This window comes from Astatotilapia calliptera, chromosome 13 (genome assembly GCF_964374335.1).
Source record: "Astatotilapia calliptera chromosome 13, fAstCal68.1, whole genome shotgun sequence".
Taxonomy (NCBI): domain Eukaryota; kingdom Metazoa; phylum Chordata; class Actinopteri; order Cichliformes; family Cichlidae; genus Astatotilapia; species Astatotilapia calliptera.
Window position 1 is genome coordinate 11309615 of NC_137434.1, and position 24486 is coordinate 11334100.

At 42.2% G+C, this 24486-nt stretch overlaps 1 protein-coding gene and 1 long non-coding RNA gene across 2 annotated transcripts in view; one reads left to right on the forward strand and one right to left on the reverse strand.

Annotated features, from left to right (window-relative positions):
- LOC145419609 (uncharacterized) overlaps positions 1-24486 on the forward strand; it is a 239184-nt gene that overhangs the window by 12808 nt on the left and 201890 nt on the right. The window lies entirely within an intron of this gene.
- LOC145419741 (uncharacterized) lies at positions 14458-17166 on the reverse strand. Its single transcript, XM_080288129.1, has 4 exons — positions 17007-17166; positions 16008-16202; positions 15843-15919; positions 14458-15592 (listed from the first exon to the last, which is right to left on the reverse strand). Exons 1-4 carry the CDS (start codon positions 17034-17036, stop codon positions 14953-14955), a joined length of 942 nt encoding a protein of 313 aa, XP_080144255.1. The 5' UTR covers positions 17037-17166; the 3' UTR covers positions 14458-14952.

Consider the following 24486-nt stretch of genomic DNA (forward strand, 5'->3'; position numbering starts at 1 on the left):
ACAAGAATGTCTAATATTAAACGGCAGTTTTCAAGGGGAAAAAGCTATCCAAACATACTTGGTCCTATATGAAAAAGTAATTGCACCGAATTAAATAAATTCTAACAACAGCTTATCAAGTTTAAAGGCGCTTCTGCTGTTTAACACGACCTCTGCTAGTTTCCTCTTTCTGGCGCAAAGCGGGAGATAAACAAGCAAGAGAGACGGGACTTGTGGCAGAAACGCCGATCAGCTGATCATTGATCAGTTTCATGATTGAAGTAGCAGCAGGAGAGGGAGAACGAGAGAAGAAGAGGCAGCTGTGCAGCAAAGACACAGAATAACTCCAGCTTTTTGTCTTTTTTTTATTGTAGCTGAAGTACGGGACAAATCGCTTTTATTTTCAGCTCAATACAAAACGCATAATATTAACTCTGAATACCAGAGGATTCCGTTTTTTATGGCACGGTTGGCTCTACTAACTAACCATATGAATAAAATAAAGTTCACCAGTAACATCATAGCACCCACCCAACTGTACAGAAACTCCATCATGCTAGCTAGTACACAGTACGAGTTATTGTAACTGACTGTAAAAAGTTAGCACAAGGAAAATAAACTCCACCTAAACTTGGTTTGACCCAGATAGACTGCAGGTCATAACTTCTTACCTGAAGCTCATTTCACCTGACAGTCGGACTGGCGGCCGCCTTGCGTCTCTCCACCTCCAGTCCTTTCCCCCATCCACCTGCTGGCCTCCACCACTTGCTAATTTGACTGAATGTGTGAAAGCTCCACCATAGCCACTACCAAAGAACTGAGTTATTTTTACACGTCTGCCAGCATCTGTCCAATCCGCCACCTTTCACTGTTTACACAGTTAGGAAAAAAAGACAACAACAACAACAACAAAACATTGGGCCATTTAAAAGGCAAAATGAGCATCGGCCCACCGGGCAAATGGCCGGTATACCCGATGCCCCACAGACAGACTGAGGCCCCGCCGCTATTTTTGAGTGCAAAAATGTGTGGTCTCCAGCTAATGGAAAAGGCTGATCGCGTAGTGCTCTTTAAATAGAACAATTTGCCCCATTCTCTTCGCCCGTCATGTGGCCACATGTGGCGGGCTAGCAGGCTAGCAACATACAGGCCCGGGTTCGAGCCCTCGGCTCACTTCCCTCTGTATGTTCACCTGCTAGGGGGAGGTCCAGGCGGGCGATCTTGGAGTGAAAATTCCAAGGGATGACCCCTCGTAGCCTGGGCTTCCCCTGACTTTTTTTCTTTGCTTTGCTTTTTTTCATTTACCTGCCAGCAACAAACACACCTCCTTGTTGTCATGGCTACCAACGACCACTCTTCTTGTGCCAACAAGTCATTGCCTGACAAAACATTATTTCCTATGTTTCCCTGGCTTTTTTGCCTTTTTTATTTCTTGTGTTTTAGACAAAAACAAAAGAAAAAGATCTACAGATTCAGGCTTTTCTTTACCTGTGGTAGTCGGGTAGAATGACGTCACTGACACTGCTTTAATATGAAAACAAACTTTCTCAAACAAAAAACAAAAACAAAAAAGGAGTGGGTCGGTGTGTCATCTTTACCGAGCACCATACATGTTTTGCTTCACATTCAAATTATTATTTTTCCTTTTCAAAAATAATTCAGAGAGAAAAAAAACAGAGAAGTCAAATATATCAAATTTGCACGAATCTTCTAGTGAAGGTGCCTCCTCCTTCTGACCTTAGGGTAACTAATTTCTCAGACAGTGACATGACAGTGCGCTGGGAAGCTGCAGCTGATGATGATGTTTCTTACCTCACTAAGTGGAGGCGACCTGAGACAGGTGGGGAAGAACTATTGGATTGTTGGGGTACATATTATGAAGTAAAAAAAATACAATATCTCAATAAACTGTTGTCCTGTGTCTTAAGGAGTATGAGATATCACTGTCTGCACTCTATGGAGATGGAGCTCAGAGTGAAGCTGTGGCCATACGCTACAGCACCTGTGAGTCACACATTTTCTGATCCTGAACGTTTGTCAAACTCAGGAGGGGAGAGCCTGAAACCATTTACCTAAGTCACATTAGCAGCAGTGTTCAGCCTAAAAAATAGACAAGTTAAAAGTCATGCATCCATATTATTTGTTTATTTATTAAATTATTTTCGAGACACTGTTAGTTGTTAGAAGCCAGTGTTTTAATGACAGGACATATATGACAGTAATGAGACAACCTAAGATATCCAAGATTAGCACAAAAACACAAATAGAATCACAGAAAGCGTGTTTCTCTCCCGTTAGTCTTTAGGCCCAGTTACCTTTTACTTTTCTGTGGTCAGTAGCCCTTCATGTCATATTCTGTCTCTATGTACAATATAGCATTACTAATACAAGAACCTATATGTAAATGAACTTCATTGTGTAATTGATGGCAGTTCTCAAAGTACTAGTCACTTAAAGGTTAAATTTCACATCGAAATTCTCATATTATATTCTATTTGAATGTTTAAAAAGAAAAATATCACAGTATTTATGCTTTCACTGAGCATATACCTGCATCAATGATAAACTCTCAAGGCTGAAAAGTCCTGGCTTTGGTCAGCCACGGTCCACGCACACGTCACCAATCCCTGACTGCTTGATCATAACAGCAATTGGGCTGCTGGGAACATGACGGGCGTTCTTCTTGATGTTAACAAGGTGCTCACCAATCTCCCTGGGAACAAACGAGATTCCTAAGACAGACCGACAAAACAGATGTTAACAACGCTTATTCTTGTGTGTGCATGCAGCCCGTTTCAGTTGCTCCTGCTTCTTTCTCCACGCTTTAACTTTTATTACTTTCCCCCTCTGTCTTTTACTTAAGGGTTAATAAAGTATTTGGATTCTGATGAGTCTCATTGTTTAGCAAACTTCTCACTTATCAGACGGACACTCACCAATGTGAGCGTTACGCAGCATCTTCAGCAGGCAGGGCTCCTCTGGGCCTGAGGGTGTTGTAAGAGGGGCTGTCAGCTGGCTGAGGTCAAGCTCGCCTATGTCCAGTGGAATATCTGCAGCAGAGCCCGCCTTCAGTGAAGTATGTTGGCTGGAAGGCTTTCAGGCCCGTCTTTGCCACTCCAGGGTCAGAGACCTTCACCTTGTTTGGATGACAGCCTGCTCTGATATTCATCTGTGGGCACAAACACCAAAACTCAAGAGACTTTTCAGTGAGAAGAAAAGGCAAACCTTGCATGCCAGAGTGAAAGTGAGAGTGTGTGAGTGCATACTCACCCTGAATGGACTCTCAGGGATGTTAGCGTCTCCCCAGGAGACCATCACAGTGTGCTTCACAGGCTTACGTGGGGTGCAGGTGTATGTGCTGTTGCTATTATCCTTAACCTGGACATCCACAGAATTGACTTCACCATCCTGTGCAGAAGACAAGGGATTATAGTTCAATCAGATTTAACACACTGTATTTTTCGGACCATAAGGCGCACTGTCGATGAACAGGTCTGGTTTCATACATGAGGCGCACTGGACTATAAAACGCATTAAGCGAAACAAAACAGCCAGATAAGTCAAACTTTACTCAACTCTTTCTTCTTGCTTCCTCCACTTCCGTACCATTGATTCATTCATGTTGAAATCTCTCGCAGCTGCTCTATTCTCATGTTCTACTGCGTGACTGACAGCCTTGAGTTTGAAATCCGCTTCGTCAGCATGTCTCTTAACAGGTGGCATTTTGGGGTCATGATCCACACACAATACAGTAATATTATGTTGCAGCACAGTACGTATCACTCCGCCAGGCTCCTGACTACGTAGCCGTAATGCTCCGACAATCCATCAAGCGGTGCGACTTCGTAGCTTACCAAAGTCGTACTAAAACATTTTTTGACAGATTTTTAAGCGCCGTGTATTACATAAAATCGGTTCAAGGTCAATAAGCACAACCAGAATTCATACATAAGGCGCACTGTCGATTTTTGAGATAATTAAAGGATTTTAAGTGCGACTCATAGTCCGAAAAATACGGTACATACAATATATTTAACATATTTGTGATCATATACAAAGCCAGATATACCTGGGCTATAATTTTCAGAGGAGCTTTTCCTCCTTGCTTGGCATCAACTGTGAGTTCACTGGGTTTTCCAACAGCCAGACCACTGCTCTGTAGGCCTGGACCATACGCCTTAACCTAGAGAAAACTATTTTAAACAAACAATTAAAAAAGGAACAAGTCAAAGATCTACTATAGCCAAAAGATCATTTACAGACTATAGCGCTGTGAAAAAATATTTGCCTCCTTTCTCATTTCGTATCTTGTTCCATATTTGTCACACTTACATGTTTCAGATCAATAAATGTTAATATTAGACAAGAATGTCTAATATTAAACGGCAGTTTTCAAGGGGAAAAAGCTATCCAAACATACTTGGTCCTATATGAAAAAGTAATTGCACCGAATTAAATAAATTCTAACAACAGCTTATCAAGTTTAAAGGCGCTTCTGCTGTTTAACACGACCTCTGCTAGTTTCCTCTTTCTGGCGCAAAGCGGGAGATAAACAAGCAAGAGAGACGGGACTTGTGGCAGAAACGCCGATCAGCTGATCATTGATCAGTTTCATGATTGAAGTAGCAGCAGGAGAGGGAGAACGAGAGAAGAAGAGGCAGCTGTGCAGCAAAGACACAGAATAACTCCAGCTTTTTGTCTTTTTTTATTGTAGCTGAAGTACGGGACAAATCGCTTTTATTTTCAGCTCAATACAAAACGCATAATATTAACTCTGAATACCAGAGGATTCCGTTTTTTATGGCACGGTTGGCTCTACTAACTAACCATATGAATAAAATAAAGTTCACCAGTAACATCATAGCACCCACCCAACTGTACAGAAACTCCATCATGCTAGCTAGTACACAGTACGAGTTATTGTAACTGACTGTAAAAAGTTAGCACAAGGAAAATAAACTCCACCTAAACTTGGTTTGACCCAGATAGACTGCAGGTCATAACTTCTTACCTGAAGCTCATTTCACCTGACAGTCGGACTGGCAGCCGCCTTGCGTCTCTCCACCTCCAGTCCTTTCCCCCATCCACCTGCTGGCCTCCACCACTTGCTAATTTGACTGAATGTGTGAAAGCTCCACCATAGCCACTACCAAAGAACTGAGTTATTTTTACACGTCTGCCAGCATCTGTCCAATCCGCCACCTTTCACTGTTTACACAGTTAGGAAAAAAAGACAACAACAACAACAACAACAAAACATTGGGCCATTTAAAAGGCAAAATGAGCATCGGCCCACCGGGCAAATGGCCGGTATACCCGATGCCCCACAGACAGACTGAGGCCCCGCCGCTATTTTTGAGTGCAAAAATGTGTGGTCTCCAGCTAATGGAAAAGGCTGATCGCACGATGTGCGCGTAGTGCTCTTTAAATAGAACAATTTGCCCCATTCTCTTCGCCCGTCATGTGGCCACATGTGGCGGGCTAGCAGGCTAGCAACATACAGGCCCGGGTTCGAGCCCTCGGCTCACTTCCCTCTGTATGTTCACCTGCTAGGGGGAGGTCCAGGCGGGCGATCTTGGAGTGAAAATTCCAAGGGATGACCCCTCGTAGCCTGGGCTTCCTCTGACTTTTTTTCTTTGCTTTGCTTTTTTTCATTTACCTGCCAGCAACAAACACACCTCCTTGTTGTCATGGCTACCAACGACCACTCTTCTTGTGCCAACAAGTCATTGCCTGACAAAACATTATTTCCTATGTTTCCCTGGCTTTTTTGCCTTTTTTATTTCTTGTGTTTTAGACAAAAACAAAAGAAAAAGATCTACAGATTCAGGCTTTTCTTTACCTGTGGTAGTCGGGTAGAATGACGTCACTGACACTGCTTTAATATGAAAACAAACTTTCTCAAACAAAAAACAAAAACAAAAAAGGAGTGGGTCGGTGTGTCATCTTTACCGAGCACCATACATGTTTTGCTTCACATTCAAATTATTATTTTTCCTTTTCAAAAATAATTCAGAGAGAAAAAAAACAGAGAAGTCAAATATATCAAATTTGCACGAATCTTCTAGTGAAGGTGCCTCCTCCTTCTGACCTTAGGGTAACTAATTTCTCAGACAGTGACATGACAGTGCGCTGGGAAGCTGCAGCTGATGATGATGTTTCTTACCTCACTAAGTGGAGGCGACCTGAGACAGGTGGGGAAGAACTATTGGATTGTTGGGGTACATATTATGAAGTAAAAAAAATACAATATCTCAATAAACTGTTGTCCTGTGTCTTAAGGAGTATGAGATATCACTGTCTGCACTCTATGGAGATGGAGCTCAGAGTGAAGCTGTGGCCATACGCTACAGCACCTGTGAGTCACACATTTTCTGATCCTGAACGTTTGTCAAACTCAGGAGGGGAGAGCCTGAAACCATTTACCTAAGTGACATTAGCAGCAGTGTTCAGCCTAAAAAATAGACAAGTTAAAAGTCATGCATCCATATTATTTGTTTATTTATTAAATTATTTTCGAGACACTGTTAGTTGTTAGAAGCCAGTGTTTTAATGACAGGACATATATGACAGTAATGAGACAACCTAAGATATCCAAGATTAGCACAAAAACACAAATAGAATCACAGAAAGCGTGTTTCTCTCCCGTTAGTCTTTAGGCCCAGTTACCTTTTACTTTTCTGTGGTCAGTAGCCCTTCATGTCATATTCTGTCTCTATGTACAATATAGCATTACTAATACAATAACCTATATGTAAATGAACTTCATTGTGTAATTGATGGCAGTTCTCAAAGTACTAGTCACTTAAAGGTTAAATTTCACATCGAAATTCTCATATTATATTCTATTTGAATGTTTAAAAAGAAAAATATCACAGTATTTATGCTTTCACTGAGCATATACCTGCATCAATGATGAACTCTCAAGGCTGAAAAGTCCTGGCTTTGGTCAGCCACGGTCCACGCACACGTCACCAATCCCTGACTGCTTGATCATAACAGCAATTGGGCTGCTGGGAACATGACGGGCGTTCTTCTTGATGTTAACAAGGTGCTCACCAATCTCCCTGGGAACAAACGAGATTCCTAAGACAGACCGACAAAACAGATGTTAACAACGCTTATTCTTGTGTGTGCATGCAGCCCGTTTCAGTTGCTCCTGCTTCTTTCTCCACGCTTTAACTTTTATTACTTTCCCCCTCTGTCTTTTACTTAAGGGTTAATAAAGTATTTGGATTCTGATGAGTCTCATTGTTTAGCAAACTTCTCACTTATCAGACGGACACTCACCAATGTGAGCGTTACGCAGCATCTTCAGCAGGCAGGGCTCCTCTGGGCCTGAGGGTGTTGTAAGAGGGGCTGTCAGCTGGCTGAGGTCAAGCTCGCCTATGTCCAGTGGAATATCTGCAGCAGAGCCCGCCTTCAGTGAAGTATGTTGGCTGGAAGGCTTTCAGGCCCATCTTTGCCACTCCAGGGTCAGAGACCTTCACCTTGTTTGGATGACAGCCTGCTCTGATATTCATCTGTGGGCACAAACACCAAAACTCAAGAGACTTTTCAGTGAGAAGAAAAGGCAAACCTTGCATGCCAGAGTGAAAGTGAGAGTGTGTGAGTGCATACTCACCCTGAATGGACTCTCAGGGATGTTAGCGTCTCCCCAGGAGACCATCACAGTGTGCTTCACAGGCTTACGTGGGGTGCAGGTGTATGTGCTGTTGCTATTATCCTTAACCTGGACATCCACAGAATTGACTTCACCATCCTGTGCAGAAGACAAGGGATTATAGTTCAATCAGATTTAACACACTGTATTTTTCGGACCATAAGGCGCACTGTCGATGAACAGGTCTGGTTTCATACATGAGGCGCACTGGACTATAAAACGCATTAAGCGAAACAAAACAGCCAGATAAGTCAAACTTTACTCAACTCTTTCTTCTTGCTTCCTCCACTTCCGTACCATTGATTCATTCATGTTGAAATCTCTCGCAGCTGCTCTATTCTCATGTTCTACTGCGTGACTGACAGCCTTGAGTTTGAAATCCGCTTCGTCAGCATGTCTCTTAACAGGTGGCATTTTGGGGTCATGATCCACACACAATACAGTAATATTATGTTGCAGCACAGTACGTATCACTCCGCCAGGCTCCTGACTACGTAGCCGTAATGCTCCGACAATCCATCAAGCGGTGCGACTTCGTAGCTTACCAAAGTCGTACTAAAACATTTTTTGACAGATTTTTAAGCCCCGTGTATTACATAAAATCGGTTCAAGGTCAATAAGCACAACCACAATTCATACATAAGGCGCACTGTCGATTTTTGAGATAATTAAAGGATTTTAAGTGCGACTCATAGTCCGAAAAATACGGTACATACAATATATTTAACATATTTGTGATCATATACAAAGCCAGATATACCTGGGCTATAATTTTCAGAGGAGCTTTTCCTCCTTGCTTGGCATCAACTGTGAGTTCACTGGGTTTTCCAACAGCCAGACCACTGCTCTGTAGGCCTGGACCGTGCGCCTTAACCTAGAGAAAACTATTTTAAACAAACAATTAAAAAAGGAACAAGTCAAAGATCTACTATAGCCAAAAGATCATTTACAGACTATAGCGCTGTGAAAAAATATTTGCCTCCTTTCTGATTTCGTATCTTGTTCCATATTTGTCACACTTACACGTTTCAGATCAATAAATTTTCATATTAGACAAGAATGTCTAATATTAAACGGCAGTTTTCAAGGGGAAAAAGCTATCCAAACATACTTGGTCCTATATGAAAAAGTAATTGCACCGAATTAAATAAATTCTAACAACAGCTTATCAAGTTTAAAGGCGCTTCTGCTGTTTAACACGACCTCTGCTAGTTTCCTCTTTCTGGCGCAAAGCGGGAGATAAACAAGCAAGAGAGACGGGACTTGTGGCAGAAACGCCGATCAGCTGATCATTGATCAGTTTCATGATTGAAGTAGCAGCAGGAGAGGGAGAACGAGAGAAGAAGAGGCAGCTGTGCAGCAAAGACACAGAATAACTCCAGCTTTTTGTCTTTTTTTATTGTAGCTGAAGTACGGGACAAATCGCTTTTATTTTCAGCTCAATACAAAACGCATAATATTAACTCTGAATACCAGAGGATTCCGTTTTTTATGGCACGGTTGGCTCTACTAACTAACCATATGAATAAAATAAAGTTCACCAGTAACATCATAGCACCCACCCAACTGTACAGAAACTCCATCATGCTAGCTAGTACACAGTACGAGTTATTGTAACTGACTGTAAAAAGTTAGCACAAGGAAAATAAACTCCACCTAAACTTGGTTTGACCCAGATAGACTGCAGGTCATAACTTCTTACCTGAAGCTCATTTCACCTGACAGTCGGACTGGCGGCCGCCTTGCGTCTCTCCACCTCCAGTCCTTTCCCCCATCCACCTGCTGGCCTCCACCACTTGCTAATTTGACTGAATGTGTGAAAGCTCCACCATAGCCACTACCAAAGAACTGAGTTCTTTTTACACGTCTGCCAGCATCTGTCCAATCCGCCACCTTTCACTGTTTACACAGTTAGGAAAAAAAGACAACAACAACAACAACAAAACATTGGGCCATTTAAAAGGCAAAATGAGCATCGGCCCACCGGGCAAATGGCCGGTATACCCGATGCCCCACAGACAGACTGAGGCCCCGCCGCTATTTTTGAGTGCAAAAATGTGTGGTCTCCAGCTAATGGAAAAGGCTGATCGCACGATGTGCGCGTAGTGCTCTTTAAATAGAACAATTTGCCCCATTCTCTTCGCCCGTCATGTGGCCACATGTGGCGGGCTAGCAGGCTAGCAACATACAGGCCCGGGTTCGAGCCCTCGGCTCACTTCCCTCTGTATGTTCACCTGCTAGGGGGAGGTCCAGGCGGGCGATCTTGGAGTGAAAATTCCAAGGGATGACCCCTTGTAGCCTGGGCTTCCCCTGACTTTTTTTCTTTGCTTTGCTTTTTTTCATTTACCTGCCAGCAACAAACACACCTCCTTGTTGTCATGGCTACCAACGACCACTCTTCTTGTGCCAACAAGTCATTGCCTGACAAAGCATTATTTCCTATGTTTCCCTGGCTTTTTTGCCTTTTTTATTTCTTGTGTTTTAGACAAAAACAAAAGAAAAAGATCTACAGATTCAGGCTTTTCTTTACCTGTGGTAGTCGGGTAGAATGACGTCACTGACACTATTTAATATGAAAACAAACTTTCTCAAACAAAAAACAAAAACAAAAAAGGAGTGGGTCGGTGTGTCATCTTTACCGAGCACCATACATGTTTTGCTTCACATTCAAATTATTATTTTTCCTTTTCAAAAATAATTCAGAGAGAAAAAAAACAGAGAAGTCAAATATATCAAATTTGCACGAATCTTCTAGTGAAGGTGCCTCCTCCTTCTGACCTTAGGGTAACTAATTTCTCAGACAGTGACATGACAGTGCGCTGGGAAGCTGCAGCTGATGATGATGTTTCTTACCTCACTAAGTGGAGGCGACCTGAGACAGGTGGGGAAGAACTATTGGATTGTTGGGGTACATATTATGAAGTAAAAAAAATACAATATCTCAATAAACTGTTGTCCTGTGTCTTAAGGAGTATGAGATATCACTGTCTGCACTCTATGGAGATGGAGCTCAGAGTGAAGCTGTGGCCATACGCTACAGCACCTGTGAGTCACACATTTTCTGATCCTGAACGTTTGTCAAACTCAGGAGGGGAGAGCCTGAAACCATTTACCTAAGTCACATTAGCAGCAGTGTTCAGCCTAAAAAATAGACAAGTTAAAAGTCATGCATCCATATTATTTGTTTATTTATTAAATTATTTTCGAGACACTGTTAGTTGTTAGAAGCCAGTGTTTTAATGACAGGACATATATGACAGTAATGAGACAACCTAAGATATCCAAGATTAGCACAAAAACACAAATAGAATCACAGAAAGCGTGTTTCTCTCCCGTTAGTCTTTAGGCCCAGTTACCTTTTACTTTTCTGTGGTCAGTAGCCCTTCATGTCATATTCTGTCTCTATGTACAATATAGCATTACTAATACAATAACCTATATGTAAATGAACTTCATTGTGTAATTGATGGCAGTTCTCAAAGTACTAGTCACTTAAAGGTTAAATTTCACATCGAAATTCTCATATTATATTCTATTTGAATGTTTAAAAAGAAAAATATCACAGTATTTATGCTTTCACTGAGCATATACCTGCATCAATGATGAACTCTCAAGGCTGAAAAGTCCTGGCTTTGGTCAGCCACGGTCCACGCACACGCACACGTCACCAATCCCTGACTGCTTGATCATAACAGCAATTGGGCTGCTGGGAACATGACGGGCGTTCTTCTTGATGTTAACAAGGTGCTCACCAATCTCCCTGGGAACAAACGAGATTCCTAAGACAGACCGACAAAACAGATGTTAACAACGCTTATTCTTGTGTGTGCATGCAGCCCGTTTCAGTTGCTCCTGCTTCTTTCTCCACGCTTTAACTTTTATTACTTTCCCCCTCTGTCTTTTACTTAAGGGTTAATAAAGTATTTGGATTCTGATGAGTCTCATTGTTTAGCAAACTTCTCACTTATCAGACGGACACTCACCAATGTGAGCGTTACGCAGCATCTTCAGCAGGCAGGGCTCCTCTGGGCCTGAGGGTGTTGTAAGAGGGGCTGTCAGCTGGCTGAGGTCAAGCTCGCCTATGTCCAGTGGAATATCTGCAGCAGAGCCCGCCTTCAGTGAAGTATGTTGGCTGGAAGGCTTTCAGGCCCGTCTTTGCCACTCCAGGGTCAGAGACCTTCACCTTGTTTGGATGACAGCCTGCTCTGATATTCATCTGTGGGCACAAACACCAAAACTCAAGAGACTTTTCAGTGAGAAGAAAAGGCAAACCTTGCATGCCAGAGTGAAAGTGAGAGTGTGTGAGTGCATACTCACCCTGAATGGACTCTCAGGGATGTTAGCGTCTCCCCAGGAGACCATCACAGTGTGCTTCACAGGCTTACGTGGGGTGCAGGTGTATGTGCTGTTGCTATTATCCTTAACCTGGACATCCACAGAATTGACTTCACCATCCTGTGCAGAAGACAAGGGATTATAGTTCAATCAGATTTAACACACTGTATTTTTCGGACCATAAGGCGCACTGTCGATGAACAGGTCTGGTTTCATACATGAGGCGCACTGGACTATAAAACGCATTAAGCGAAACAAAACAGCCAGATAAGTCAAACTTTACTCAACTCTTTCTTCTTGCTTCCTCCACTTCCGTACCATTGATTCATTCATGTTGAAATCTCTCGCAGCTGCTCTATTCTCATGTTCTACTGCGTGACTGACAGCCTTGAGTTTGAAATCCGCTTCGTCAGCATGTCTCTTAACAGGTGGCATTTTGGGGTCATGATCCACACACAATACAGTAATATTATGTTGCAGCACAGTACGTATCACTCCGCCAGGCTCCTGACTACGTAGCCGTAATGCTCCGACAATCCATCAAGCGGTGCGACTTCGTAGCTTACCAAAGTCGTACTAAAACATTTTTTGACAGATTTTTAAGCGCCGTGTATTACATAAAATCGGTTCAAGGTCAGTAAGCACAACCACAATTCATACATAAGGCGCACTGTCGATTTTTGAGAGATAATTAAAGGATTTTAAGTGCGACTCATAGTACGAAAAATACGGTACATACAATATATTTAACATATTTGTGATCATATACAAAGCCAGATATACCTGGGCTATAATTTTCAGAGGAGCTTTTCCTCCTTGCTTGGCATCAACTGTGAGTTCACTGGGTTTTCCAACAGCCAGACCACTGCTCTGTAGGCCTGGACCGTGCGCCTTAACCTAGAGAAAACTATTTTAAACAAACAATTAAAAAAGGAACAAGTCAAAGATCTACTATAGCCAAAAGATCATTTACAGACTATAGCGCTGTGAAAAAATATTTGCCTCCTTTCTGATTTCGTATCTTATTCCATATTTGTCACACTTACACGTTTCAGATCAATAAATTTTAATATTAGACAAGAATGTCTAATATTAAACGGCAGTTTTCAAGGGGAAAAAGCTATCCAAACATACTTGGTCCTATATGAAACAGTAATTGCACCGAATTAAATAAATTCTAACAACAGCTTATCAAGTTTAAAGGCGCTTCTGCTGTTTAACACGACCTCTGCTAGTTTCCTCTTTCTGGCGCAAAGCGGGAGATAAACAAGCAAGAGAGACGGGCAAACCCATTGTTTACCCCATGGTACAGTATGGTATGCCTAACCATTACAAAACATTTGAAGGAGAGGGACCTGGCACACCGATTTAACATGCACCAGTCCACAGTGAGCCGCATTATTGCAACATGGACAAATTTTCTTGCCACTGCACTGGGGTCTCAGTGCATCTGGCTTACACGTGAAGAAGTGCAAGCTTACCTCCCTGAGGAATTCAAAGATTTCTCAGACACCCAGATGATCCTTGACTGTACAGAGCTGAGGTGTCAGACACCATCCTCACCACTTCTCCAAAGTGAAATGTACTCTTCGTACAAATCCCACTGTACGATGAAAGCCCTGGTTGGCATAGCTCCACATGGTCCAGTGACATTCATCTCTAATCTGTATGCTGGTTCGGTTAGTGACAAGGAACTATTCAAACAATCAGGCATTGCTGAGAAGTTGACTGAAGACATGGCAGTGATGGTAGATAAGGGCTTCCTAATCACTGATTGTTGTAAATGCAAAGTGTACTGCCCACCTTTTCTATCTAAGCAGAAGCAGATGCCAGCATACCAGGTTAAGGAGACGCAGGCCATAGCCAGACTCAGGGTACATGTGGAGCGAGTCATTAGGAGGATCAAACAGAACAAACTTTTTGATAGCATCATTACCATGTCACATGTTTATAATATCAACCAACTGTTTGCAGTGGCATGTATGCTGTCAAATTACCAGAACACAGCATTAGTTAAATGGGTTAAGTGAGACAAGATGGATTTTTCCCAAGACACCAGTGCCAGTACAAGTAACTTATGGAAAATGACCTGCAGCTGAGGCCACTACAGTTGAATTTCTTCCTTCTCAGCTGACAATACTTGATTACAGAACTGGTACTTGAGTGCTGATAGTTGAGTTTCAGTTATTGATAATTCAAATTCATTGCAAATGTTTAATGTTAATAATACTGTTTAATTATACTACTATTATTACTATTCAGATTCAACAAAACTATTTATCAAAATTATAAAGTAAATCACTAAATCGTTTTAAAACCATAAGTGACATTGAACTTTTGTAACATCAAAAATACCATTTGTCATTTTCTACAGTTCAGTTGTGTTATTGTCTAAATGTATATCAGTATGCTAGGCATGGAGTTTTAAATACTTACCATGTAAATAAGTTCTGCACAAATTCAATGTTTTAATGTGTGTTTTTAAAAATTAAATTGATGCCATTGCTTAAATAACAGTTTATTGATGTCACATAGAAGTAACATGTAACAACAAAAGAATTCATGAAATATATTGAAAATAAAACATCAGTTATTTTGTTCCAGCCAGCCTGAAGGATCTGTTTTTCTTTTTGCTGTTTTCACTGTTCATTTTTTCCAAACACAGGTATCTTGGCATATATATGTAAAAAAAGAAATAGTCTGCCTTTTCTCTGATTGCATTGTGCACATCTATATCCATGTATATTCTTTGCACTAGGTAGTCCTCTTGTGCCCACACAACAAAGTCACACCACTGCATCCCACTGATGAGCAGTTGTCCTTGCACTTGCCAGTAATATGCGTGGCTCTTTTTTAGTTTAGGGGTACCACATTCCATCTGCACATATTTGCAGTCAATAAAGTTTTGTACATTGGGACATTTGAATTCGACGAAGCCAAACTAGGGGTATTCATTGGGGTCAAAAACAACACCATCAGGAGATGCAGCAAGCAATGGGGTGAATGACCAGACCACAGGGTGAGTAGTTAACATTCATTAGCCTACTATACTCTGCTGCTATTGCAGGCTCCATCTCAGTTCCTCTCCTCATGTCTGCTGTCTGCCTTGTTCCCTTCAATATACGCTCTGCTAGTGACTCGGCCGAGCTCTGGCCTCTGACGTGACACACCTCCCGAAACCTAGAGGCAGTCACTCTGGGCCTGCGGAGCTGATGCCACTCAGACGAAGAGCTTTGCTCACGTGTAGCTTCCTCTATTTTGTGAGCCATTTCCAGAGTTACAGACAAGCTTTTCAGATGCAGAAGCTCTTCTTCTGAGCACACAAACACACAATCTGATGGCAAGATGTCATACCCCTCCAGAGGCAAGTGCGGTGTTGGTGGTGCATCGCGGTGTAGTGTGATGTACCAGGTTGTCAAAACCGGCTGCTGATATGACAGAACACTGCCCTCCTGCACCAGCCCAAAGGCACTTTCCACAAGGGGCTTGTCAGGTCTCATGTTCATTGTGGTCACAAGTGGCCTGTCCTCAATATTAAATTTTGCATATGCCTCCGTTATTCTGAACAAGCAGGGATCTGGTAACGGACCCACCATGCCTCTGTAGAAGCCACTCCTAAAGAAAACATCAATGACAATAATGTAAGGGAGAAGGTTATTATACTGAACAACAACTAAACTAAAAACTAAAAGGTGTAAAACAGTGGTGCATAAGTTAGAGACTGGGATGTACATGACTGAGTTAGCAGTCTTCAGAAAGTGTAATGTTGTATGTAAATTAATACCTATTCTGTCACATGTATGTATGAAAAAAATAGCAACATACATTTGTAACACATGAAACCAAATTTTACAAATGTAATTACCGTACTCCAGTCTGGGCCATCCTATTTGGTACCGGCTTAGTGAAGACCATGGAGTTGATGGGTCCTGGCCTCACACCCTAACAGAAGACACATTTACTATGGATGGTGTTGCTGTTCATATGTAAACACGGACTAATTCAAAAACTTTAACCTCATTTAAATTACCACTGTCCGTGGCTTGTGCCATTGCTGTTCAGATTCCGTGCAGCTATGCACAGGGGGGACAACCGGCACTCTGAGTTGTGAGTAGTGTGCTGTTTGGAAGAGCAATGCCACTGTGTGATTGCACATAACAGCGCCTGCCACACAGGAGCACTGGCTATGTGTCAGTATCACCGGCGATGAATCCAGAAGCTTAATCTAAGAAGAAAGAACGAAAATTAAAAATGTAACATCTTCATGGAAGAGCTGAACAGGAACATAGTTCAGTGTTATGGTTACGTACCCTCCTGAATGCTTAGTGTTTCCTTCTCTCCCTATTAAAACAACTTAACCATGCTTGATAACTGTAATAACTTAGATTGTGTATATTTGCAGTATTAACTTGTTGTCAAATGTTTCTGATCACCCAAACACACGTTGATTTAACTATCTGACTAGTCAAATTAGGAGTGATAAAGCAGGGAGACAAGGAAAACATTCAAGTTGATGGGCCTTTAGGAATGAACTTAACTAATGCTTAAATGAACTGAACCCCACAGAACGGGGATTAACAACTTTACACAGCTTCCTGCCTACACTTAGTCTGTGTGGTGCCTCACTCTTCCTCATCGACCTGTAGCACAGGGCTCTCACACCGACCTCCCCTGACAACCTGTCTTTATTGGACACTGAATACAGATACAAGTACCATTAGCATTATTTCTGTATTACTCATTTCAGCATGTCTTAAACATATATATTTTACACTTAGCAAGAGTAGCATTAGGTAGTTAACTACCTCCATAGTTAGCCAACTACCTAACGCTAATATAACAGTGTCTAACAACAAAAGTGACATTAGTTAAAAAAACCTCAACTATAGTTTAGGACGACATAAAACACCGTTTAAGAAAACATGTAATGTAGAGAACTGACATCAAATGAAGGACATAGCGGAGTAACGTAGTGTTTGCATTTGACGTTAGCTAGCGTTTCTTTGTCGGTTAATTTACGTTTTCTTACCTTCGTAGTTGTGTATATATGATGCAGCATATAACTTAAATCCTTTATCTAATTTGCTGGCGGGGGTAGTCGTCACTCTGCAAATCCGATGAACATCGGTGATGTTCAATTTTGGGAGCTCTTGTAGGCATCGAGTGTAGAACGTCGCCATGGTTTAACCGCACCGGAAGCACTGGGGCAGGACTACATAGAACGCGGAAGTGTTAGTGCAAGTAGGCTGCGCACGCTCCCGCGGACGGAAATCACTTTCTGGCAGACAATCACTTTTAGGCACAACACCGGCAAATGCTCTGCGCCACCTGCCGGCCCATGAAATTCGTGCAAATTTGATATATTTGACTTCTCTGTTTTTTTCTCTCTGAATTATTTTTGAAAAGGAAAAATAATAATTTGAATGTGAAGCAAAACATGTATGGTGCTCGGTAAAGATGACACACCGACCCACTCCTTTTTTGTTTTTGTTTTTTGTTTGAGAAAGTTTGTTTTCATATTAAATAGTGTCAGTGACGTCATTCTACCCGACTACCACAGGTAAAGAAAAGCCTGAATCTGTAGATCTTTTTCTTTTGTTTTTGTCTAAAACACAAGAAATAAAAAAGGCAAAAAAGCCAGGGAAACATAGGAAATAATGTTTTGTCAGGCAAAGACTTGTTGGCACAAGAAGAGTGGTCGTTGGTAGCCATGACAACAAGGAGGTGTGTTTGTTGCTGGCAGGTAAATGAAAAAAAGCAAAGCAAAGAAAAAAAGTCAGGGGAAGCCCAGGCTACGAGGGGTCATCCCTTGGAATTTTCACTCCAAGATCGCCCGCCTGGACCTCCCCCTAGCAGGTGAACATACAGAGGGAAGTGAGCCGAGGGCTCGAACCCGGGCCTGTATGTTGCTAGCCTGCTAGCCCGCCACATGTGGCCACATGACGGGCGAAGAGAATGGGGCAAATTGTTCTATTTAAAGAGCACTACGCGATCAGCCTTTTCCATTAGCTGGAGACCACACATTTTTGCACTCAAAAATAGCGGCGGGGCCTCAGTCTGTCTGTGGGGCATCGGGTATACCGGCCATTTGCCCGGTGGGCCGATGCTCATTTTGCCTTTTAAATGGCCCAATGTTTTCTTGTTGTTGTTGTTGTCTTTTTTTCCTAACTGTGTAAACAGTGAAAGGTGGCGGATTGGACAGATGCTGGCAGACGTGTAAAAATAACTCAGTTGTTTGGTAGTGGCTATGGTGGAGCTTTCACACATTCAGTCAAATTAGCAAGTGGTGGAGGCCAGCAGGTGGATGGGGGAAAGGACTGGAGGTGGAGAGACGCAAGGCGGCCGCCAGTCCGACTGTCAGGTGAAATGAGCTTCAGGTAAGAAGTTATGACCTGCAGTCTATCTGGGTCAAACCAAGTTTAGGTGGAGTTTATTTTCCTTGTGCTAACTTTTTACAGTCAGTTACAATAACTCGTACTGTGTACTAGCTAGCATGATGGAGTTTCTGTACAGTTGGGTGGGTGTTATGATGTTACTGGTGAACTTTATTTTATTCATATGGTTAGTTAGTAGAGCCAACCGTGCCATAAAAAACGGAATCCTCTGGTATTCAGAGTTAATATTATGCGTTTTGTATTGAGCTGAAAATAAAAGCGATTTGTCCCGTACTTCAGCTACAATAAAAAAAGACAAAAAGCTGGAGTTATTCTGTGTCTTTGCTGCACAGCTGCCTCTTCTTCTCTCGTTCTCCCTCTCCTGCTGCTACTTCAATCATGAAACTGATCAATGATCAGCTGATCGGCGTTTCTGCCACAAGTCCCGTCTCTCTTGCTTGTTTATCTCCCGCTTTGCGCCAGAAAGAGGAAACTAGCAGAGGTCGTGTTAAACAGCAGAAGCGCCTTTAAACTTGATAAGCTGTTGTTAGAATTTATTTAATTCGGTGCAATTACTTTTTCATATAGGACCAAGTATGTTTGGATAGCTTTTTCCCCTTGAAAACTGCCGTTTAATATTAGACATTCTTGTCTAATATTAAAATTTATTGATCTGAAACGTGTAAGTGTGACAAATATGGAATAAGATACGAAATCAGAAAGGAGGCAAATATTTTTTCACAGCGCTATAGTCTGTAAATGATCTTTTGGCTATAGTAGATCTTTGACTTGTTCCTTTTTTAATTGTTTGTTTAAAATAGTTTTCTCTAGGTTAAGGCGCACGGTCCAGGCCTACAGAGCAGTGGTCTGGCTGTTGGAAAACCCAGTGAACTCACAGTTGATGCCAAGCAAGGAGGAAAAGCTCCTCTGAAAATTATAGCCCAGGTATATCTGGCTTTGTATATGATCACAAATATGTTAAATATATTGTATGTACCGTATTTTTCGTACTATGAGTCGCACTTAAAATCCTTTAATTATCTCTCAAAAATCGACAGTGCGCCTTATGTATGAATTGTGGTTGTGCTTACTGACCTTGAACCGATTTTATGTAATACACGGCGCTTAAAAATCTGTCAAAAAATGTTTTAGTACGACTTTGGTAAGCTACGAAGTCGCACCGCTTGATGGATTGTCGGAGCATTACGGCTACGTAGTCAGGAGCCTGGCGGAGTGATACGTACTGTGCTGCAACATAATATTACTGTATTGTGTGTGGATCATGACCCCAAAATGCCACCTGTTAAGAGACATGCTGACGAAGCGGATTTCAAACTCAAGGCTGTCAGTCACGCAGTAGAACATGAGAATAGAGCAGCTGCGAGAGATTTCAACATGAATGAATCAATGGTACGGAAGTGGAGGAAGCAAGAAGAAAGAGTTGAGTAAAGTTTGACTTATCTGGCTGTTTTGTTTCGCTTAATGCGTTTTATAGTCCAGTGCGCCTCATGTATGAAACCAGACCTGTTCATCGACAGTGCGCCTTATGGTCCGAAAAATACAGTGTGTTAAATCTGATTGAACTATAATCCCTTGTCTTCTGCACAGGATGGTGAAGTCAATTCTGTGGATGTCCAGGTTAAGGATAATAGCAACAGCACATACACCTGCACCCCACGTAAGCCTGTGAAGCACACTGTGATGGTCTCCTGGGGAGACGCTAACATCCCTGAGAGTCCATTCAGGGTGAGTATGCACTCACACACTCTCACTTTCACTCTGGCATGCAAGGTTTGCCTTTTCTTCTCACTGAAAAGTCTCTTGAGTTTTGGTGTTTGTGCCCACAGATGAATATCAGAGCAGGCTGTCATCCAAACAAGGTGAAGGTCTCTGACCCTGGAGTGGCAAAGACGGGCCTGAAAGCCTTCCAGCCAACATACTTCACTGAAGGCGGGCTCTGCTGCAGATATTCCACTGGACATAGGCGAGCGTGACCTCAGCCAGCTGACAGCCCCTCTTACAACACCCTCAGGCCCAGAGGAGCCCTGCCTGCTGAAGATGCTGCGTAACGCTCACATTGGTGAGTGTCCGTCTGATAAGTGAGAAGTTTGCTAAACAATGAGACTCATCAGAATCCAAATACTTTATTAACCCTTAAGTAAAAGACAGAGGGGGAAAGTAATAAAAGTTAAAGCGTGGAGAAAGAAGCAGGAGCAACTGAAACGGGCTGCATGCACACACAAGAATAAGCGTTGTTAACATCTGTTTTGTCGGTCTGTCTTAGGAATCTCGTTTGTTCCCAGGGAGATTGGTGAGCACCTTGTTAACATCAAGAAGAACGCCCGTCATGTTCCCAGCAGCCCAATTGCTGTTATGATCAAGCAGTCAGGGATTGGTGACGTGTGCGTGTGCGTGGACCGTGGCTGACCAAAGCCAGGACTTTTCAGCCTTGAGAGTTCATCATTGATGCAGGTATATGCTCAGTGAAAGCATAAATACTGTGATATTTTTCTTTTTAAACATTCAAATAGAATATAATATGAGAATTTCGATGTGAAATTTAACCTTTAAGTGACTAGTACTTTGAGAACTGCCATCAATTACACAATGAAGTTCATTTACATATAGGTTCTTGTATTAGTAATGCTATATTGTACATAGAGACAGAATATGACATGAAGGGCTACTGACCACAGAAAAGTAAAAGGTAACTGGGCCTAAAGACTAACGGGAGAGAAACACGCTTTCTGTGATTCTATTTGTGTTTTTGTGCTAATCTTGGATATCTTAGGTTGTCTCATTACTGTCATATATGTCCTGTCATTAAAACACTGGCTTCTAACAACTAACAGTGTCTCGAAAATAATTTAATAAATAAACAAATAATATGGATGCATGACTTTTAACTTGTCTATTTTTTAGGCTGAACACTGCTGCTAATGTGACTTAGGTAAATGGTTTCAGGCTCTCCCCTCCTGAGTTTGACAAACGTTCAGGATCAGAAAATGTGTGACTCACAGGTGCTGTAGCGTATGGCCACAGCTTCACTCTGAGCTCCATCTCCATAGAGTGCAGACAGTGATATCTCATACTCCTTAAGACACAGGACAACAGTTTATTGAGATATTGTATTTTTTTTACTTCATAATATGTACCCCAACAATCCAATAGTTCTTCCCCACCTGTCTCAGGTCGCCTCCACTTAGTGAGGTAAGAAACATCATCATCAGCTGCAGCTTCCCAGCGCACTGTCATGTCACTGTCTGAGAAATTAGTTACCCTAAGGTCAGAAGGAGGAGGCACCTTCACTAGAAGATTCGTGCAAATTTGATATATTTGACTTCTCTGTTTTTTTTCTCTCTGAATTATTTTTGAAAAGGAAAAATAATAATTTGAATGTGAAGCAAAACATGTATGGTGCTCGGTAAAGATGACACACCGACCCACTCCTTTTTTGTTTTTGTTTTTTGTTTGAGAAAGTTTGTTTTCATATTAAATAGTGTCAGTGACGTCATTCTACCCGACTACCACAGGTAAAGAAAAGCCTGAATCTGTAGATCTTTTTCTTTTGTTTTTGTCTAAAACACAAGAAATAAAAAAGGCAAAAAAGCCAGGGAAACATAGGAAATAATGTTTTGTCAGGCAATGACTTGTTGGCACAAGAAGAGTGGTCGTTGGTAGCCATGACAACAAGGAGGTGTGTTGTTGCTGGCAGGTAAATGAAAAAAAGCAAAGCAAAGAAAAAAAGTCAGGGGAAGCCCAGGCTACGAGGGGTCATCCCTTGGAATTTTCACTCCAAGATCGCCCGCCTGGACCTCCCCCTAGCAGGTGAACATACAGAGGGAAGTGAGCCGAGGGCTCGAACCCGGGCCTGTATGTTGCTAGCCTGCTAGCCCGCCACATGTGGCCACATGACGGGCGAAGAGAATGGGGCAAATTGTTCTATTTAAAGAGCACTACGCGATCAGCCTTTTCCATTAGCTGGAGACCACACATTTTTGCACTCAAAAATAGCGGCGGGGCCTCAGTCTGTCTGTGGGGCATCGGGTATACCGGCCATTTGCCCGGTGGGCCGATGCTCATTTTGCCTTTTAAATGGCCCAATGTTTTGTTGTTGTTGTTGTCTTTTTTTCCTAACTGTGTAAACAGTGAAAGGTGGCGGATTGGACAGATGCTGGCAGACGTGTAAAAAGAACTCAGTTGTTTGGTAGTGGCTATGGTGGAGCTTTCACACATTCAGTCAAATTAGCAAGTGGTGGAGGCCAGCAGGTGGATGGGGGAAAGGACTGGAGGTGGAGAGACGCAAGGCGGCCGCCAGTCCGACTGTCAGGTGAAATGAGCTTCAGGTAAGAAGTTATGACCTGCAGTCTATCTGGGTCAAACCAAGTTTAGGTGGAGTTTATTTTCCTTGTGCTAACTTTTTACAGTCAGTTACAATAACTCGTACTGTGTACTAGCTAGCATGATGGAGTTTCTGTACAGTTGGGTGGGTGCTATGATGTTACTGGTGAACTTTATTTTATTCATATGGTTAGTTAGTAGAGCCAACCGTGCCATAAAAAACGGAATCCTCTGGTATTCAGAGTTAATATTATGCGTTTTGTATTGAGCTGAAAATAAAAGCGATTTGTCCCATACTTCAGCTACAATAAAAAAAAGACAAAAAGCTGGAGTTATTCTGTGTCTTTGCTGCACAGCTGCCTCTTCTTCTCTCGTTCTCCCTCTCCTGCTGCTACTTCAATCATGAAACTGATCAATGATCAGCTGATCGGCGTTTCTGCCACAAGTCCCGTCTCTCTTGCTTGTTTATCTCCCGCTTTGCGCCAGAAAGAGGAAACTAGCAGAGGTCGTGTTAAACAGCAGAAGCGCCTTTAAACTTGATAAGCTGTTGTTAGAATTTATTTAATTCGGTGCAATTACTTTTTCATATAGGACCAAGTATGTTTGGATAGCTTTTTCCCCTTGAAAACTGCCGTTTAATATTAGACATTCTTGTCTAATATGAAAATTTATTGATCTGAAACGTGTAAGTGTGACAAATATGGAATAAGATACGAAATCAGAAAGGAGGCAAATATTTTTTCACAGCGCTATAGTCTGTAAATGATCTTTTGGCTATAGTAGATCTTTGACTTGTTCCTTTTTTAATTGTTTGTTTAAAATAGTTTTCTCTAGGTTAAGGCGTACGGTCCAGGCCTACAGAGCAGTGGTCTGGCTGTTGGAAAACCCAGTGAACTCACAGTTGATGCCAAGCAAGGAGGAAAAGCTCCTCTGAAAATTATAGCCCAGGTATATCTGGCTTTGTATATGATCACAAATATGTTAAATATATTGTATGTACCGTATTTTTCGGACTATGAGTCGCACTTAAAATCCTTTAATTATCTCTCAAAAATCGACAGTGCGCCTTATGTATGAATTGTGGTTGTGCTTACTGACCTTGAACCGATTTTATGTAATACACGGCGCTTAAAAATCTGTCAAAAAATGTTTTAGTACGACTTTGGTAAGCTACGAAGTCGCACCGCTTGATGGATTGTCGGAGCATTACGGCTACGTAGTCAGGAGCCTGGCGGAGTGATACGTACTGTGCTGCAACATAATATTACTGTATTGTGTGTGGATCATGACCCCAAAATGCCACCTGTTAAGAGACATGCTGACGAAGCGGATTTCAAACTCAAGGCTGTCAGTCACGCAGTAGAACATGAGAATAGAGCAGCTGCGAGAGATTTCAACATGAATGAATCAATGGTACGGAAGTGGAGGAAGCAAGAAGAAAGAGTTGAGTAAAGTTTGACTTATCTGGCTGTTTTGTTTCGCTTAATGCGTTTTATAGTCCAGTGCGCCTCATGTATGAAACCAGACCTGTTCATCGACAGTGCGCCTTATGGTCCGAAAAATACAGTGTGTTAAATCTGATTGAACTATAATCCCTTGTCTTCTGCACAGGATGGTGAAGTCAATTCTGTGGATGTCCAGGTTAAGGATAATAGCAACAGCACATACACCTGCACCCCACGTAAGCCTGTGAAGCACACTGTGATGGTCTCCTGGGGAGACGCTAACATCCCTGAGAGTCCATTCAGGGTGAGTATGCACTCACACACTCTCACTTTCACTCTGGCATGCAAG

Excerpts from the sequence above, each read along its gene's own strand:
- LOC145419741 (XM_080288129.1), bottom strand. The coding sequence starts at position 17,036 with ATGCTGCATCATATATACACAACTACGAAG. Across the intron at positions 16,203-17,006 it reads ATATATACACAACTACGAAG|ATTAAGCTTCTGGATTCATC; the intron begins GTAAGAAAACGT and ends CTTTCTTCTTAG. Across the intron at positions 15,920-16,007 it reads GGCACAAGCCACGGACAGTG|GGTGTGAGGCCAGGACCCAT; the intron begins GTAATTTAAATG and ends GTCTTCTGTTAG.